The sequence below is a fragment of the Stegodyphus dumicola genome, chromosome 5, assembly GCF_044657685.1.
Source record: "Stegodyphus dumicola isolate Sdum_Otavi_A_Nest chromosome 5, ASM4465768v1".
Classification (NCBI taxonomy): domain Eukaryota; kingdom Metazoa; phylum Arthropoda; class Arachnida; order Araneae; family Eresidae; genus Stegodyphus; species Stegodyphus dumicola.
The window spans coordinates 49,471,250-49,489,721 of record NC_140772.1 but is presented as its reverse complement, the minus strand read 5'-3'; the positions used below and the strand labels follow the sequence as shown (position 1 = coordinate 49,489,721).

The 18,472-nt window shown below is 30.8% G+C and overlaps 1 protein-coding gene across 2 annotated transcripts in view; it reads left to right on the top strand.

The window, feature by feature from the left end:
- Blos1 (biogenesis of lysosome-related organelles complex 1 subunit 1) overlaps positions 1-18,472 on the top strand; it is a 36,509-nt gene that overhangs the window by 16,341 nt on the left and 1,696 nt on the right. For both annotated transcript variants that reach the window (XM_035369751.2, XM_035369750.2), the window contains 2 exons: positions 17,005-17,137; positions 18,165-18,249. In XM_035369751.2, the coding sequence (XP_035225642.1) occupies positions 17,005-17,137; positions 18,165-18,249 (218 nt within the window). The remainder of the gene's footprint in view (positions 1-17,004; positions 17,138-18,164; positions 18,250-18,472) is intronic.

Genomic DNA, 18,472 nt, shown 5'->3' with positions numbered 1-18,472 from the left:
CCAATGATTATGAAATTTGGTGTGCAAATTGTTTTTCAGAGGCTCATATATGCAGTAAAGGATCCATAAATTATAGTACACCACGCTTTATTTGGACAGAAAACATAGAGCACACAGCAAATTACATAATACATCACACAGTAGCCTCTACATCCAGCATGCTTGCATAAAGGGTGTGTCAGCAGAAGTGACATAATCAACATGTGTATACGTAGGAAAAAAGTTCTCTCACCTCTACTAAACACCTCCTTTGCAAGCAACATTTTTCAATATAAATATGACATATGGAACAACAATATATAATACATTACATTAAAAAATTAAAGAAATTATTTTCAATGTATACATTAATTTTTCATCACTGACACTCTTAGTAAGAAAATCTGCAATCATATTATCAGTTCGTGAATATTTTAATTTAATGGCATTGTCCATCACTATGTCCTTTATAAAATAGAACTGTAAGTTCATGTGTCCTGGACTCTGTAGAAGATCTGGTGCAGTTACCACTGAATAGCAACTTGTCTATCTATATTCAAAATCAGTGCACCATTCAAAAATTGCTTATGTTTTAACCCTGATAATAAATTTACAGTCCAAATAGTATCTTTACAAGTTATCAATTTCACATGCTTGGGACTTAGGTTTCTCGTGTTAAAAAAATAATACTTGAAATTTCAGACATCAGGCACAAAGATGATGCATAAACAAGAAACACAAATTGGAAGCATAAAATTTTCTTTAATGATGCCATTTATTCAGTGTGACCATTTGCATTAATCACATGGTCAAAGTATGTTATAGCATGTTCATTAGTAGTGCAAAGAGTATCCTGAGGAATTGTAGCAACATGGCTTATGCTTCCTTTTAATTCAAATAGAATCTTTATGCTTCCTGTATAGCCACAATCTTTCAAGAATCCCCACAACCAGGAGTCAGAGTTGCCAGAAATTTCTTAACTAAAAGCAGTAAAAGAAGAATTAATGCAAAAAGTAGCACAACATCAGAGATCAAGTGATTTTATGACGTCATATTTTCACAATCTCACATGACATCTGATGTCATCACAAAGTCAGTCTCCAATGCTTTCGTAGTTAGTAGATTGTAATTTGAATTTTGGTCATTATATTACATAAATTATTTTTGACAAAAATCCTAAAACCAGATTGCTAGAAATCTGCATTTCTTCTTATTTAATTAATTCTTAGTTGATTTAGGTCTTTTTTTTTGAGGGGGGGTTGAAGTTATTCATATCCATTGTCAGGTGCTTTCTCATGTTTGAGTTGTTAATGTTGGTGCACTAATACTTGGTGGTTTAATTTTATTCATTGTTTCTTGTTTTACTTTAAATATTAATGATTTTCAGTTTTTGTTCTGACTGTTAGACATCATCAGATTCTGATTGCTAATTAAAAGCTACCTTCTTTTCGTCATTAAATTTGCTTATGTTGTTATTTTAAAAAGCTTGTGTTTCTTTGAATTTTTAGTCATTTCATTTATTTATTTATTGGCAATATTATGATCGGGAAAAGGAATTCCGAATGTGTTGCACATGGGCTAGAAACCAATAGGTAAATCACTTTAGAAGTTGGAGGAGGAGGGGGGTTATTTAAAAACAAAATCTAGAATAATAAAATAACCAATATTAGCATTTACATGCATAAATTTGTTTTACATTCATTTCATCATATTTTTTCCTTTTTTACTGTTATTTTATGGAGTTGGCTCTTCTATCAGTAATACAATAAATACTGTCTGTGTTTCAAGAGTTCAAAGAATAATTTTTTAAATCGCCATTTAGACAAATGTGAAGCAGCTTGAATTCAGATTTTACAGTGGAATTGGTATTCATTTTTGAAATTATATATGCCGTTATTCTTTTTAGATAAATTCCTTTATTTTTCTCTGTGAATCACCTAAACTAAAATTATTATCATGGAAAAGATTAAAATCGATGACATATACACTCAATAAAAAAGCAATTCTTAGAACTTTATGTTCAGTTTTTGAATGCAGTTTTAATAAAGTATAAAGAAGGATGTTTCAAAAATTTGTTAGATACACTAGTAATTTCAGTTATGAACAAACATTCATGTCTTAGCTTCTAAAATTTTGACTGCATTTTGTTTAGATATTCTAAAAATTTTTCATTAAAAACTGTATTATGTAATAAACACAGTGAACCCTACACTTTAAGAATTATCCATTTTCAAACATAATTTTTTTTTTTTTTGAGTAAATCAGTAAATCAGTTTTATGTGCCCTCACTTCACATTTATGAAACTTGTAACGAGCTTTTGTGTTGTCTCTTTACATTCTTTTCAGCCAATGCTCAAGCATGGGTATTTTAAACCAACCATTTTGAAAAGTGGTTTTAATTGTTTTCATATTATTCATTCATATTTTAGTTAAAACATCTGATTTATATTTCAGAATCCTACTCATAGATCATCAAAATAACAAGAGTAATCAGTGAAAAACATGAAAATACCAGCTATTAATTCTGGCATTGAGTGCACAGCCCTCATAAATTATGATCACAGAATTGCCAGTTACCAACTTTTATTTAAGTCTACAGAAAGTATTACTTTTAATTATAAATTAACTTCAGTAGCTAATTTATATTAACATAATTTTATGATGTATTAAAAAGAATTGTAGCACAAGGAAACAATAAAGTAAGAGAAAATTTATAAAATCGCAAAGATGAATTTTAGTATCACAAAATTATAAAAAGTAGCAAATTTGCAAAAACTCGCACGATATGGCAACACTACCACTTGTACCATCTTGCATTAAGGCGGTAGTCTCTAAACATTCTCGTTCTTCTAAGGCAGAAATGACTTGTTGCTACAAAAATTGACATTATTGGGTACTCATCATGATACACATTTTAAAGCTTAGAGGAACTCTCTCCTCAAAGAAAAAAGGGCCAACAATGAAGCCAGCAGTGATGCCATATCATGCAAACACGTACTCAGTATGCAAAAGCTTTCATGCACAACATTAGAACTTGTAGTACCCTGTGTATGCAACAGTTTTGAGAGACAGTTCTATATCTTCTGTTCTACTGGGTCGATTGATGAAATTCAAATTGCATTTTTCATGTCTCGAAAGCGCGACTTTGGATGTATATTAGATTTATATATAACATTGTTCTAACATATGTATTTTGATATAAAAATCAGATTTTTTCTGAAATAACATACTGTTTGTTTTCCATATTTTGATTCTATAACTCAAATCATGCCTAGATATTAAATTTTGTAATTTTTGGTGAGAAATTTAAGAATTTAACTTGGCACATTTCTTTCAGTTTGCACCAAGAATAATTCACTTGGCAAACTTCTTAATTTATTGCAACCTATTTTCCTTTCTTTTTTTTTCTTTGTACACATGCGGAAAAATGTTCATCATTCATACTTTCAAATACACTCATTGCCATAAAAATTTGTACACCAAGAAAGAGTTGTCAGAATGAAATGAAGTTTTACATATGTGAGTACTACTTTGATATAAGTAAGTGATTAGAAAATCAAAGAAAAAAGGATCATTAATTGCAGGAAAAAAATACACATGAATGGGAGCTTTAGTACTCTGTTGGACCACCTCTTGCTCGAATGTACGATGCGATACAAGCGGACATTGAGGCATGCAAGTTCCGTATGTTGTCCTGAGACATCTCGTTCAACAGTTGCTGTAAACGCGCCTCTAGTTCGAAAATCTCGTAGGCTGTCCAACTTGCCATCCCAAATGATCCTAGATATGCTCAATTGGTGACAAATCTGGGGATTGATCAGGCCAGGTAAGGGTGTTAATGTGTTGGAGGCAGTCTTATGAGATGCATGCTGTGTGTAGCCCAGCATTGTCTTGTTGAAAAGAGGCTCCTGGGAGCCCTGCCATGAGTGGCAATACCTTTTGGCTGAAGGGTGTCATGGATGTACCGCTGGCCTTTCATTGTACCATGGATCAATATTAGGGGTGACCGTGTAACGTAAGCAATGGCACCCCATACCATCACACCAACTGTGGGAATGGTGTGTCCTATAAAGCGAAGGCAGGACTGAGGCGCTAACCACAGAGCCTCCACACATGAACACGATTGTCATCACTTGTCAAATTGAATCTAGATTATCGCTGAAGACATCCTGGTTCCATTACGTTAAAGTCCAGTCCTGTCATGCAAAACACCACTCCAAACGAAGGCATCGCTGGGTGGGTGTCATTGGCATTACACATAATGGGCGCCGTGATACCAAATGTCGTTCAAACAGGCACCTTGTAATGATTCAGGAAGACACAGGGGCCCATAATGACGCTGCTGCCTGTGTCTGGATAGTGGGAAATGAGTTAATTGGCTCTATGAGTGCGTGTTGTGTGATGTGATGGACTTCTCGATGTCTGGTCTGTCAAGGCCATCCTGAGCCTGGCTGCCATGTAAATTACGACTCTTCTGTCCACTGGTTCCACTGTCACAGTAAAATTAGAATGGCCTACCTGACAAGCTACTTGCTGAGTTGACACCCAGCTTCCATCATCCCGATGATTCTTCCCCCTCTCGAACTCTGACAGCTGCTGATATTGGCTTCGAAGGTGGCATAATGGGATGTCTACCTCAGCATTTCCTTAGCAAAAAGATTAAGTACACTCAAACAAGCTCTGCTTACTTTGTTTTATACTCCAAGAAGAGCGAAATTCAATGCCTTCTAGTGGCATTACACAATGTGAAATCATGCTGCATTTCTGATCATTTGCATATCTACCCAACATGTACCTTCATGCCAAGTTTTGTTACGATCCCATAATTATTTCTTGATGTGCAAATTTTTATGGCAATGAGTGTATTTTTGACAAAGGGCGTAAATCACATTGGCTGATATTATCGCTTATAACAAATGTGTCAAATTTCAAAATGCGCCGCTATGTAAATTCACGTAGGAACTTAGGAAATTTTGAATAAAAAACTCTTTTGCAGGTATGCTCAGAAATACATCTACTTTAAAATGATGGTAAAAATTTTTTAGGTTATAATTCAAAATTTGTTTTGAAAAATTTATAAAAAAAATTTAGAATATAAATTTTCAAAAAAAAAATCATAAAAAAATACGTGAATTATATTTGTATTAAGCCTAAATTTTGAATTCTGGAAGAAGGAATCAAATAGGTTTAATAAAAAATAAAAGAAACTGTGTGAAGGCAGATTTCAAGACTTTTAAAATCAATCGTTGGCAGACTGTAGCGACTAATCGAATCTATTGGATGAAGTATATTGAGATGGCCTTGGCTTGTGATAGGCTTTAGTAAACAAGAAGATTTTGTTGGCAAGATGTTTCAAGGACTAGAAATCTAAATTGTAGGAATATGAACTAATTTCATACAGTTCATATTCCTACAATTATATATACTTGTTATATAATTATACATACTTGTTGCTGTGTGAAATTAACATTTCATACAGCAAGAAGTCATTTGAACTAAAATAAATTCATTGATAGACTCTGTTCTGATGTCAAAATATGATGTGAGAAAAACTAAATAAATCAAAGAGTTATAAAATTTAATAGTGTATTTGTTAATTACTTTAATCTTATTACAAGTTTAGGAGTTTTCGAAAGAATTTCTTGTAACCAAAGTTTTTTTCCTTAAATAAATTTATGAAATACTTGATGGATTTACATAACTTTACTTTTTGCAAGTATTTTCAGGTTTGTTTTGCACTGAAAATAGCTTACTTATGCATAAACATAATACATTATGCATAAATATAACCACAAAAGTCAATACAGCCTCGAAGAACTGAGCACAGGATAAACTACCAGTTCTTGAGGGCTTCTAGGGGATTTCAGCTAAGCAGATTTTAATTCCGCTGTACTTGAAAAATTATGCACTTACTCATTCTGTTAAATACAGTACAAAGTGTGAAATCTGGACTCGTCGGAACTTCGCCAATGCCGGATTTGGGATTTTTCCGGATATTAGATTATCAATTTAAATCTAGTAAGATGGCATGTAGAAATTATAAAATTAAAAATATGAAATTGTGATTTATGAAATAATGAAGCATTTATGATCTAAAGGGTATCAAAATTTATAAAAAAAAAGCTTAATATTTATTTGTTTACCTTATAAAACATTTCTTTCAACGTAAGTTGTTTAAGTTGCTTTGTTTTTTGTGCTAATACTTTCTCTTTAATTCTGTAGACAGACATAATCTCTTGTTTAGTTACATTGTTGAAATCCTGTAACTGCAGTTTGGAGAATTCCTACTAACTTGTCAATCGAAATTTTCTCGTTTTCAGTAACTTCTTTGTCACTTTTTTCACTTTCAGTAGCATTATTTTCTGGATCTAGAACCATACTACAGATTTTCCCATTCATTAATTGATTGGTGATTGAAAAGCATTGTCATCGCAATGAAAAACTTGTTTTATATCATCTTCATTTATTACCGCTTCTCCACATTTCTTTACAAAATCCGTTAATTGGAAAATTTCACCTTTGTTATGCGATATCTGAAAACCTTTAAAATTATGGGCTATCATCATCAAATTTAGCTATCCTTCACTATACATCATGAGCTTGGTGACTAAAGACAAGTTGTTCTGTTAAATTTTATCTTGTTTCCATCGTGCTCTGAGACAATTAAGCCTGAATTGTATTAGTTTAGTTATTTGTTATACTTATGTCTATTTCTTGCACGTGCTTAAGGCTTATCAGAGTTCTGAATAGATAAATTCCTACATATACCTAAGCATTATTGAGGGCAGGTGCTAGATATCGTACCGCCTGCTCGCGACTCGGTGAGGCAATATGAGCCCTGTGCTGGTTTTGGGTTTATGTGAATAACAAATCAGTTATTCTTAATTCAAATAGTCCTAAATGTAATCTTCGAGTCTGTGTGTATCAAAATCTATGTTTAGCATATGGCAAGAAATTTTTGGTAAATTATTCCTCGTCAACATTATTCAGTTACTAACATAAAAAAATTGTTTAGGCATCGCTATTCAAGTCATTACTCAATTTGTCATGTTTTGATAAACATGTGGTGATGAAAGGAAAGTATAATAAATAATGATTCGCCAGGTTGGCATCAGATCAACGATGTATCTATGTGGAATGTTTCAGTTTGAGATGTGTGCCGAGCAGTTACTAAGCAACGGAGCCAAATTACTGATGGTACAAATTTATGCTAGAATGATTCCGGATAATGGACGTCCAGATTTCGGACTTTGTATTGTATACAATTTCAGAGTTGTCAACTCTACCGATTTTCGACCGCAATCCCGCCAAACTGATTTACAATATATTTCTCCTGACCTTTTCTTATTCTTAAAATTTCTCACGATTTTTATGGAACTTGGCTTAATACTTCGTTATATGAACAAACAAACAAAACAAAAAAAAAGTGATTTTGGACGTCTGAAAGCAATTGAATTTTCTCTCTATTATATCTAAAACAAAACCTTGTGAATAAGATGAGAATTTCTGCTTTGTGAGTGAGAGCATACATATCCACAAACGTCGTTCTCCAGTTCTCCAATGGGCATCTAGCTCCATTGCGCGTCATCTGGCATATTAGCCAATGAGCACAAAGCAGCTGAAGGCTGTTATTTGGATGTTCTTTAGTTATTTCGTTGATCTTGTCCTGAGTTGTGTGAGTACACGTGCCTTTGGGAAATTTTAGAAATTATCATCTTTTGTTATGTCTGCGAGAAAGGTGAAATACTCGTGTATGTTTCGAAAATCCTACACAGTTGACTTTCCTTCCATTATTTCCTTAAGGAAATGTAATAAATTTGCGATGTGTATCGTCTATTGTTGCGATTTTTCGATTTCGCATGGTGGAAGGGCGGATGTTCTCAAACATGTGCGTACACAAAAACACAAGGACAACATGAGCTATTTTGAAAAAATGAAAAATTAATTTTTTCTTCGGAAACAAAGGACCAAAAAGTTATTAATGCAGAATGTCTGTTCTCTGCCTTTTTACTGGAGCACAACCTGCCACTGAATGCAGCGGATCACACTGCAGCTTTATTTAGAAAAGTGTTTCCCGATAGTGAATCGCTAAGAAATACTTAAGTGCAAGGACCAAAACAGGTGCAATTGTTAAAGAAATGGGTTTGAAAAATAAATCTTCAGTTATTGATTGCATTAAAACAGCTCCATTCTGCCTCTCTACGGATGGAAGCAATAATACCGATTCAAAACTGTATCCAATTGTTGTTTCTTTTTTTAATCCAGAGTCTTCAGAAATTGAGTGCAGTTTACTTTCTGTCCCCACTTTAAAAGGAAATTTGACAGGCTTTAATATAGCACAGCTAATTATTAAAACTTGAAAAGAAAGTGCAGTCCCTTTGGATAATTGCTTAGCATTTGGTGCTGATAATGCACCAGTAGTGGTAGGCTTGAAGACTGGTGTTGCAGGCATCTTAATAAAGGAAAATTTGGATTTGCAGTTTATGAGGTGCACCTTCATCTCTTAAATTTAGCAGCTGAAAAAGGGGCAGCTTTTTTACCAATAAATGTGGATGAACACATTGTTGATATTTATAATTATCTTGAAAAGAGTTCTAAAGGGAAGACAAAATTGAAACGGTTCCAACAGCTGGATAATACTGAAATGAGAAAAATTTTGAAACTTGTGTGTACACGCTGGCTGTCTTTAAAGAAATGCTTATCTAGAATACTTGATCAATGGAACCCACTTCTTGCATTTTTTAAAGAAGTAAATTCTTCGAGAGTTAAGATAAAAGGCTTTATTGAAAGTTATAAAATACCTAAAGTAAATGGAGATGTAGTTACTACTTCCATTGTTAAAAATATGTTTGAGAAAAAGTAATTTCTGCTCCATTCAGCAATGCTGCAAAATATAAGCATAAAGCTGATACAAATTTCTCTCAAAATAAAAAAAAAAAATTGCTCAACACACAAAACATTTTTTGATTACTGTAAGTTTATCTTGTGAAGAACGAATATTTATGTTTATTCTTCAGACCTTAACAAAGCTTTGCTTTTTTTACAACTCATTTTGCCATCATACGATGTTCTTAATACAGTTCTGCAAAGCAGAATTCCATTAATTCATGTTTTGCAATCAATGATTTATGATCTGTTTAAAGATCTGTTCTGTAAAATACATTTCAGTATTATGCAGCTGTCAAAGTTTGTAAAACTAGTCTGTGTTTTGTCTTGTAATTCTATATATGATGTGATTTATGGTGAAATAGAAAATAAGAAGAAAGATGAAGATTTGGTAATAGGATTTGCAACTACGAAAGTAGAGGAAGAAATTTCAGAAGATAAAAATAAGTTTTATCTTCATGTTAGTAGTTACTTCTGTCGAGTATGTGATTGCATACTACATAAATTTCCAGTCAACAATGAAGTGATGAAGCATGCTAAAGTTGCTGATGTTTCTGCTCTAGCAAATTCATCTTTTTCTGATATAAGGTACTTTTTGAACAGATTTCCTGTGTTACTTCATTTAGTCATGAAAGATGATGATATTGATGTTACCACTGATAAATATTGCAGTTTACAATTAGAAAACTTGGATGAAGTTATAAAATCAGCTAGGATTGACACCCAGTTTAATTGGAAAACTGAAAGGTGCTGATGGAATTTTAAAATATAGTGAACTGTCTAGAGCAGGGTTGGCCAAACTTCATGTCAGTAAGAACCGCATCTAATTTCTAAAAGCCACAAGTTCATATTTACATAATTATAGAAGTAGTGGAGGTTTTAAACAGAAAGAAATCCCCAATAACTTTGTAAAAAGAGTATAAACTAATTAATTACTTCCTTTTGGACATGAATAGTTTTAGTTTAAGATGTTTCATACATATATTTTATATGCATGAGCCGCACAAATTGCTGCGAGAGCCGTATCAGACTCGTGAGCCGCATTTTGGCCACCCCTGGTCTAGAATTATGTTGGCCATCTTGACAGTTTCTCATAATAATGCAGAGTGTGAGAGGATTTTCAGTGTTGTTGCGAAAATGAGGACTGAATTTAGATCTAATATTTGTGATGATATATTAGAAAAACTTTTATTAGTAAAAGCAGGCCTACGTGGCAATTGCCAGGACTATGGAGTCTGTAGGGAAAATGACCGACTCCGACTCCTGGAATTTTAATGACTCCGACTCCGACTTTGACTCCAATGCCTTCATATATATGTAAACATATACACACGGGCACAGCTTTTTTTTTTAATATAAAAGAAGTAATAGATGCTACAGAAAAAAATTGATGCATAGCAAATTTTTTATATTAATTAGCATTTATTATGAAATGGAAAAACTGGCATTACTAATTTCTAAGAAACGGCAAAACTTCAGCAAGATCCTCTTTGTTAGAGGACCATAGATCTGATTTGATAAACTTCAGATCTCAGAAGAGTCTTTCCACACTGACTTGAGTAGGAAGAAGAGCTGTTACTGTCCTTTAACTTTTCAGAATAGATTTTTATAAGTTCTAAAAGAGGTGTCTTGCAAGAGCAGTCATATTTATCTATTTCTTCAAAGGCCATCTATAAATCTTGTTTATATTTTTTCATTTTTATATCTAAAGGCTCTTGGTTATTTATTTTCATTTGCTTTGCCTTAGCCTTTTCAATATTATCCAAATATTTTTCAAAATCTAATTCATCAGCGGAAGACAATGATAGAGACTCAGTTACAATATCTGCAGTTTGACTGTCCTGATTTGAATACTCCAGTTGTTCTGATAATAATTTCATTCTTAATGAAAGTTCATAGATGGCTTTCTTTACCTTTTTAATTTGTTTGTCATCCAACAAAATTTGATTTGGATCTACATATATTGAACTCAGCACAATCTTATTGTCTAGCAAACTAGTTTCTCTTTTCTTCATTGAAGAAATGATTCCTTCTGCAATAAACTCTCCATTTCAGAAAGAACAAACATCACATTCTTCCAGTCTTGCCTCTTGTTAATTCTTCAGATTGTAGCTTTTTGGTGGCTATATACAGTATAGAAAGAAGAGTTTCCAATTCTGCAAGATCATTCCACAATCTTTTTGTTAGTGAAACTTTAGGGTTATCTAGATCTTCTAAAATTTTCGTCTCCTGTTAATTCTTCAGATTGTAGCTTTTTTATGGCTATATAGTGTTGAAAGTAGGGTTTCCAGTTCTGCAAGATCATTCCACAGTCTTTCTGTTAGTGAAATATTAGGGTTATTTACATCTTCTGAAAAAGTTCTTAATCCTAACAACCACTATATCATTAAATATGTACTTCTCCATTGCGTTGCTCCTTTTCATGCTCACTTCCTAAGAATGGCATCAATTTTAGGAATTCTCGCTGCTTACCTAAATTCACCAATGAGATTAGTAACTAAATGAATCAGTTTAATTAATAATGGCAAATATCATGTCCATTTTGCTCCCTTATATATATTTACTAATATGTCAATAAAATAGAAAATAACTATTTATTAATAACTATTTATAGTCCATAAATAAAAATATTAACTCAGTTTGTCATTATTTTTATTTTTTCAATTCATTTTAATTTCATTTCAAATTCAAATTGTTCAATAAAAACTGGAGTCGGAGTCAATGTGTTTTTTAGCGACTCCAACTCCGACTCCTTTTACCCAAAAATCTACCCGACTGCACAGCCCTGGCAATTGCTCTGAAAAAATTATGAAGTTTCTTCCTTAACGAAAGCAAAATATACCTTTGTTCATAACATTTGTACAAAAACTGATTAGAGTGTCTTTTTTTTTTTTTTTTGTTTTCTTAAATGATGCAATTAATAAAAATGTTTTTATGTGTAAGGTATTTTTGTGTTGCTTGCATTTAGTAAATACTAGCAGCTTCGCTACCAGCCGTCGTCTGGCTTTTAAATGTACCGGAAAAATGGCTGAAGGGAACACTAAACCTTAAATTTAAAAAATGCGTAGGATTTTACTCTGCAGAACAACTTCATAAAAGAAAGTTATTACGTATAATAAAATTACAATGAAATAAGCAATATCCCTTAATACAAATATTAATTATCCTAATAAATAAATTAACCAACTTCCCTTTGCAAAATCTTAAGAACTCAAATGGTATAAAAGGAGGTTAAGAACTTTGTTTCTTAAAAAAAAATCACTCAAAACTTTTCAATATCTTAAAAACAATGAAATGAGCAATAAATAACATAAAAGAATACAAAAAAAAAAAAAAAAAAAAAAAAAAAAAAAAAATTCTGAAAAGCAAAGTATAATTAATGATATTTTATCTTATATTTTCAAGAGAAAAAATTAAGTGCTACTTTGGTAGACGGTTGCACGGATTTTTGGCGATTTACATTGGCGCAGTTTTTATAGTCATCAGCCATCTTGAAAAATGCTGTTTTTACGTATTTTACGCATATAGTAAAGTATTAGAAACTTTAAAAAAATAAATATCGTTAAAAATAATGAATTAATTTTTTGTTGAAAACGTTGTTTTTTAAGATGGCTGGCAAATGTAAATAAATACATTTACTAAGAGTATAAAATGCTAAAGTAAGGTTAAATTATTAGTTTCATATAGTAGAATAAAAACACTGCTATAAAAACATTGCGCCAATATTTAATTGGATTAAAATATTGCTTAAATTGAATATCGAATTAAAAACATCATACCAACATTTAAAGGAATTAAAATATTACTTAAATACTTTAAAATAAGTTTTATAGGATTTAATTATTTAACATTAAAACATATGTGGCAATAAATATCTCAGGAATTTTTGAAAACATTGTACTATTAAGTTTTTAATAAAAGTTGAAGTATACAATTATAAAGTAAAAGAAAATTATGTACTTACATTTTTTTAAAGTATTTTACCTGTCGTATATTGATAAGTACCAGAAAAAAAAAAATCTTCATCTGTGATCCACATCTCTCGCACCTCATTGGAAAAGCAATTAGCGAGGTTTTCTCCAAAAATTTAAAATCAATTTCGTCTGACGCTATTAACAATTTATAAATAAATCTTTGATTAGGAAAGCCAGGTTGGCCAAAATAAGGTCTCAAAGGGCAATTTTTTTATTCCGATACCAATAATTTTTGGTAATTACCAATAACAACAATTCATCTTCGAAACGGACATATCCATTCCATTTGAAATCTGAGGAATTTGAAGAGATGAATAATAAAATTTTAAAATGGCGCGGTAATGCACAAATATTCAGTAACCAATAAGGGAGCTGATTACATTATGCATAGAATTAAAATTATTTAAATATTCATTCATAATAAAATCATTTTTAAAACAAATGCAAAATTAAATTGTATTTTAATATTTAACAACCATAAATAATGTTTAAAACATTAGATTAAATTTATAGATATTAATAAAACCAATTACGTTTTAAGTAAGGTGACGTCATTGATTACATAATCCACAGCATAAAATTATATAAAATATTATAAACAACAAAAATTTTATTTCAAATAAAAATGCAAAATTAAATTGATTTTTAATATTTAGAAGCCAAAAAAAATATTTAAAACACGGAATTTATGCATAATAAAACGCATTATTTTTTAAATAAAATGACAACAAAGTAACGGTTACCATAAATAACTTATCCAACAATGTGTTAATAAAATGACAACAAAGTATCCGTTACCATAAATAACTTATCTAGCAATGGGTTTACCATAAGTCGTATTACTCGCCAAAAGAAAAATTACCAAAATCCCTGCAACCGTCTACCACAGTAGCACCAAAAATTACAATGAAATAAGCTATATCCCTTAATACAAATATTAATTATCCTAATAAAAAAAACTTTGCGTTGAAGAAAAAAAACCATGCAAAACTTTTCAATATCTTACAAACAGTGAAATAAGCAAAAAATAACATGAAAGAAACTCAAAAAACAAAAAATTCCACACAGAATTTTACTCTGCAGAACAACTTTATAAAAGACATCAATAAAAATGTATTATATATATAAAAAAATGGCAATGAAATATGCCAATCTCTTAAAAACAGTGACATAGGAAATACGATGAAAAATTGTTGCCAAACCCATATTTCTAAAAGAATGAAACTATTAAAAATGATACGATTTCATCAAAAATCTACCAATAACAATAAGAAAGGAAAATTGTTGCCAAAATCATATTTGTAAAGATGGGAGATGGGAAAAGTGTACTCGGAAGCTTCATTTAAAAATACAAAATGCAGTCAAAAGTCGTTAATTCGGACACCCATAATCCGGACCTCAAAGCTACAAACTTTCTGTGCATGCGTCGGATTGACGCAACCTGACGCAAGACCTTTACAGTTGCAAATATGCGTGTGCGCATGCGCAAAATACGTTTACGAATGCGCGTTTAATGTATAACGGACAGTATAAGCTAAGCTAAAATTATCTAATTCAGTTAATGTTGCAGATTGCGTTATTCCTTAATCTTTGAATTGGATTTGGCTTATGTTTATTTGCAGACTGTTAGAGTAATTTTATAAAAGTAAGCTTGAACTTTCGATTATGTCAAATAGAATTTCTGATATATATTTACTAATATGTAAAGGATCTACAAAGCGAAAGTATGTTTCGAAATCCATTAAACAAAAAGGGGAATTGCTGCAAAAAATGGATAAAGGCATATCCTTTGTTTATCTAAACTTTAACATTTGTTTATGTAAACTTTGTTTATCTTTAACGCCGTGGCACGCAATGAATTGGAAGTTGATCTGTCAGCACTATCCTTATCTTCAGGGCAGATGTTTTTATTTTATTTGGCCTATAATTCCTTACGTAGTATTTCACCTCGGTGTACTCCGCCTTTGATATGATTTAAATCAAATTCCTCGTCATTATAATTCCCTTCCGATAGCGAAGAAAGTGATAGAGGTTATTGAAAATGAAAAAATTTTGATTGACAAATTAGTCGGTATTCTCGACACAGCAATTATAGGACTTGAACAGCGGAACTTTGTAACTGAACAAGAAATTATGTCTGTTTATAGAATTAAAGAGAACGTATTATCACATAGAAAATGAAGCAACTTAAACAACTGACATTGAAAGAAATGTTTAATAAAGTAAACAAATAAATATTAAGCTTTTTTTTGTAAATTTTAAAACCCTTTAGATCATAATTGTTATTTATTTCATAAATTACGGTTTCATATTTTTAATTTTATAATTTCTGCATGCCATCTTACCAGATTTAAACTGATGATCTATAATCCGGAATCCAGAGGTGCACTGGCTCTTCTTTAGATGCACCTATGTACCAAATTTGGTAGCCGTGGGTCTATTAGCATACGCGCAGCGTGAATGAAAGACACAGACAGACAGACTCTTTGTTTTATTATATGTAGAGATTTAAAGTTAATTCATTATTAAAGCTATATTTTTATCATTTAAAAAGTCTTTTTAACATTGTGAAAAATCTTCTGATTTTTGAGTGTCATAGGTTGGCAAGTATGCAATTTAATAAAATGTAAATCATGTTTATATAAATTGGCTTGTTGTGTTTTTTTAACAACCTGAAATTTTGTTAGTCTGAAATATGAATCGCCAGCATTTTTTTTAAATTTATGCACATTTAATATCTTTTCCTAATAAAATATGTGGAGGGTTCTGATTCTTTATTTCATTTCGTCACTAAATAAAATACTTCCAAAAATAAAAAATCTTCAGATTTTAAATTATGTCCAAAGGGGTGTTTTTTTTAATGCTTTTTGTGTTACCTTTATTTATTAAATATCATGTTCTGTGTACTCAAACTATAAAATTCAGTTCAACAGCCATATCACAAAATAATTTTAAAATGAGCGTGCGTATCTTTAGAATTTCCGATACAGTGTCTCATGCACTGGAGATAAAAATGTTTCTTTTCCCCCCTCCAGACAGTGTTGCCATTGCTCGCTTTGAAATCGTTTAGTTTGTTAATAAAAAATTAGATGAAGTGTTGTAAAATAGGACATCGGCAATAAAACAAAGTTCAAATTCAAATTAGGACTTCCATGCACATATTCTATGGAAGATTATGTTATTCAAATTTTGATGGCTTTAGGTACCATTGTGTTATCACAATGCGAGACACATACATACATTCATGCAGATTCTTATTTATTTAATTTCTTTGAATATAATGCAGACCAATAATATTTGGTGGCAACAATTTGAAAAGTGAACAAATGCGTATCGTGTAGTGACGCAAAATGCCAAAACGAAATTAATAGTTCTTTTAGGCAAATTGCCCCTTTGGACTAATAATGTAATCTAATGGAATTAAAAAAAAAAAAAAAAAATCATGTAGTTTTGTTATATGAAAGATGCCAATGTTCCCATTTAGGAGCATACAGCTTCGCTTCCTTATATCAAGCACATATTTTTGTCAGAATTTTTATTACTAATGCTTTTTGCATTAAAATAAACTTTTCCTAATATTATTATTCACTCATTTTGAAATTCTGATTTATTTTCCTGTTTGGGGGAATTTTTAAGTAATGCAATATCAAAAATGCTAAAAAAGCTTTTTTTTGGTAGATTTCTGTACACTACAGACTTTATTCCTGGACCATAATTTTCTAGTCAAAAGTCGAGCATGCCTTTGATTGTAAATAGTCATTTTTACATGGAAGTTTAAATAAAACATTATTTTTAATTGAATTTTAAACTTTAATGTTCTCATTGGGAACAGTGGCTTGTAAAAGGTTAAGTATATGTAAGAATTTATTTATTCTGTACTCAGATAAGAAATTTGTGGAAAATGGGCTTAATAATATAATAAATAATATAATTAAGGCTTAACTTCATGAGCATGTGATAAAAGACAGACAAAATTTAGTGGATGTCTAATTTTACTGATGGATTTAAACTGATGGTCTAATATCCAGAAAAATTCCAAATCCGAAACTGTTGAAGTCCGAATCTTGTACTGTGTATTGCATTCCTACTTTATGCTACATATTTTATCAATAACATTTGTGTACTTTTCTTTCCATTAAAGAGTTAATTTTCTCTTTGTTTTCAGGGTTGCTCAGGCATACTTGAATCAGAAGAGACTAGATCAGGAGTCTAGACAATTACATACTAATGTTACAAATTTTGCAAAGCAGACAGCACAGTGGTTACAACTTGTAGAGAACTTCAGCCAAGTTTTGAAAGTACTCTTTTTAGATGCTTCAAAAATACTAGTTTGCCTTGAAAATGATGACTATTTAGTTAAATTCAAATATTATAGATGCACCAAAACCTTTTCTGCAGTACTGAAATATATGCTTATATTCTTACATTTTGACCGAAATGCCTCTGATTTTCTTTTTTTTTTTTTTTTCCGTGTACTTGGGATCATAATAATCTACTGATACATAGTACTGCATGTTAAAAGATTTTTTTATCCTAATAATTAAGCCAATAGCACTAATTAACATTTTTATGTTGACATCCTATTGCATATGAATTTCATTTTCACTTTCAAAAATTTTTGCCTCCCTGATTATTTCACATGTTAAATTTTTATTTTATATTTTAAAATTATATTGTAACTATATCAAATAGGATAAGTAATTAAAGAAATTTGAGGAAGTTTTGATAATTTTTAATCAAGCAGATTTGAAATTGTATTCTGTAACATGACTCGAGGCCTAAACCTTTACCTGAAATGACATTTTAGCTCTTCCATCTCACTTACAAAAATGAAGATTTATAGCCAGAACAATATCTGAAAATACTTTCTTATTTATGTGAATGTGTAAGTAAACAAGTTGATTTAGACTTTCAAGACCTTAAAAAGAAAAGATTAGATTGTTATGAAAATTGTAGATCGAAGAGAACTTTTTATTCTCAATTATTTTGATGGAAGTAAATCATCTATCTAGGAAAATACTGCAATGAACATTTTCTGAAAAACAGAAATTAATAGCTGTTTTATATAAGTTAATATTTAAAAAGTGAAATAAATTAAATATTACATAACGATCACACTACATGTGTTTAAATATTAAAAAAAAAATGCACAAACAAATTCTATATGTGATGTGTGCTTGCATGGTCTTTTAATACTATGAAAAACTGTATTTGGAAATGTGTAAGGAAAATGTTTTTAATGAAATAGTGTTATAATATAATGTAAATATTTAAAAGTGCTTTTAAAATTATTTTAAAATAGATTTCACTCTGATTCTTTTTCAGGAGATTGGTGATGTTGAAAATTGGGCTAAGAGCATTGAAAATGACATGCGGACTATTTCAAGTGCTTTAGAATATGCATATAAAGGTAGGATTTTAAATAATATTTTTCATTAATTTCAGTTAAAATTCGTGTAGCATATTAAATAAATAGTGGTTTTAGGTTTGAATTTTCTACAAATATTTTACGATATGAATAATTCTCTCCTCAAACTAGGAATATGAGTAACACATTTAAAATTATGAGAAACTTAATTCATTTTCTGTAACATAATAAAAATAGCCAACAAACAAAACAACATAACTAAAAA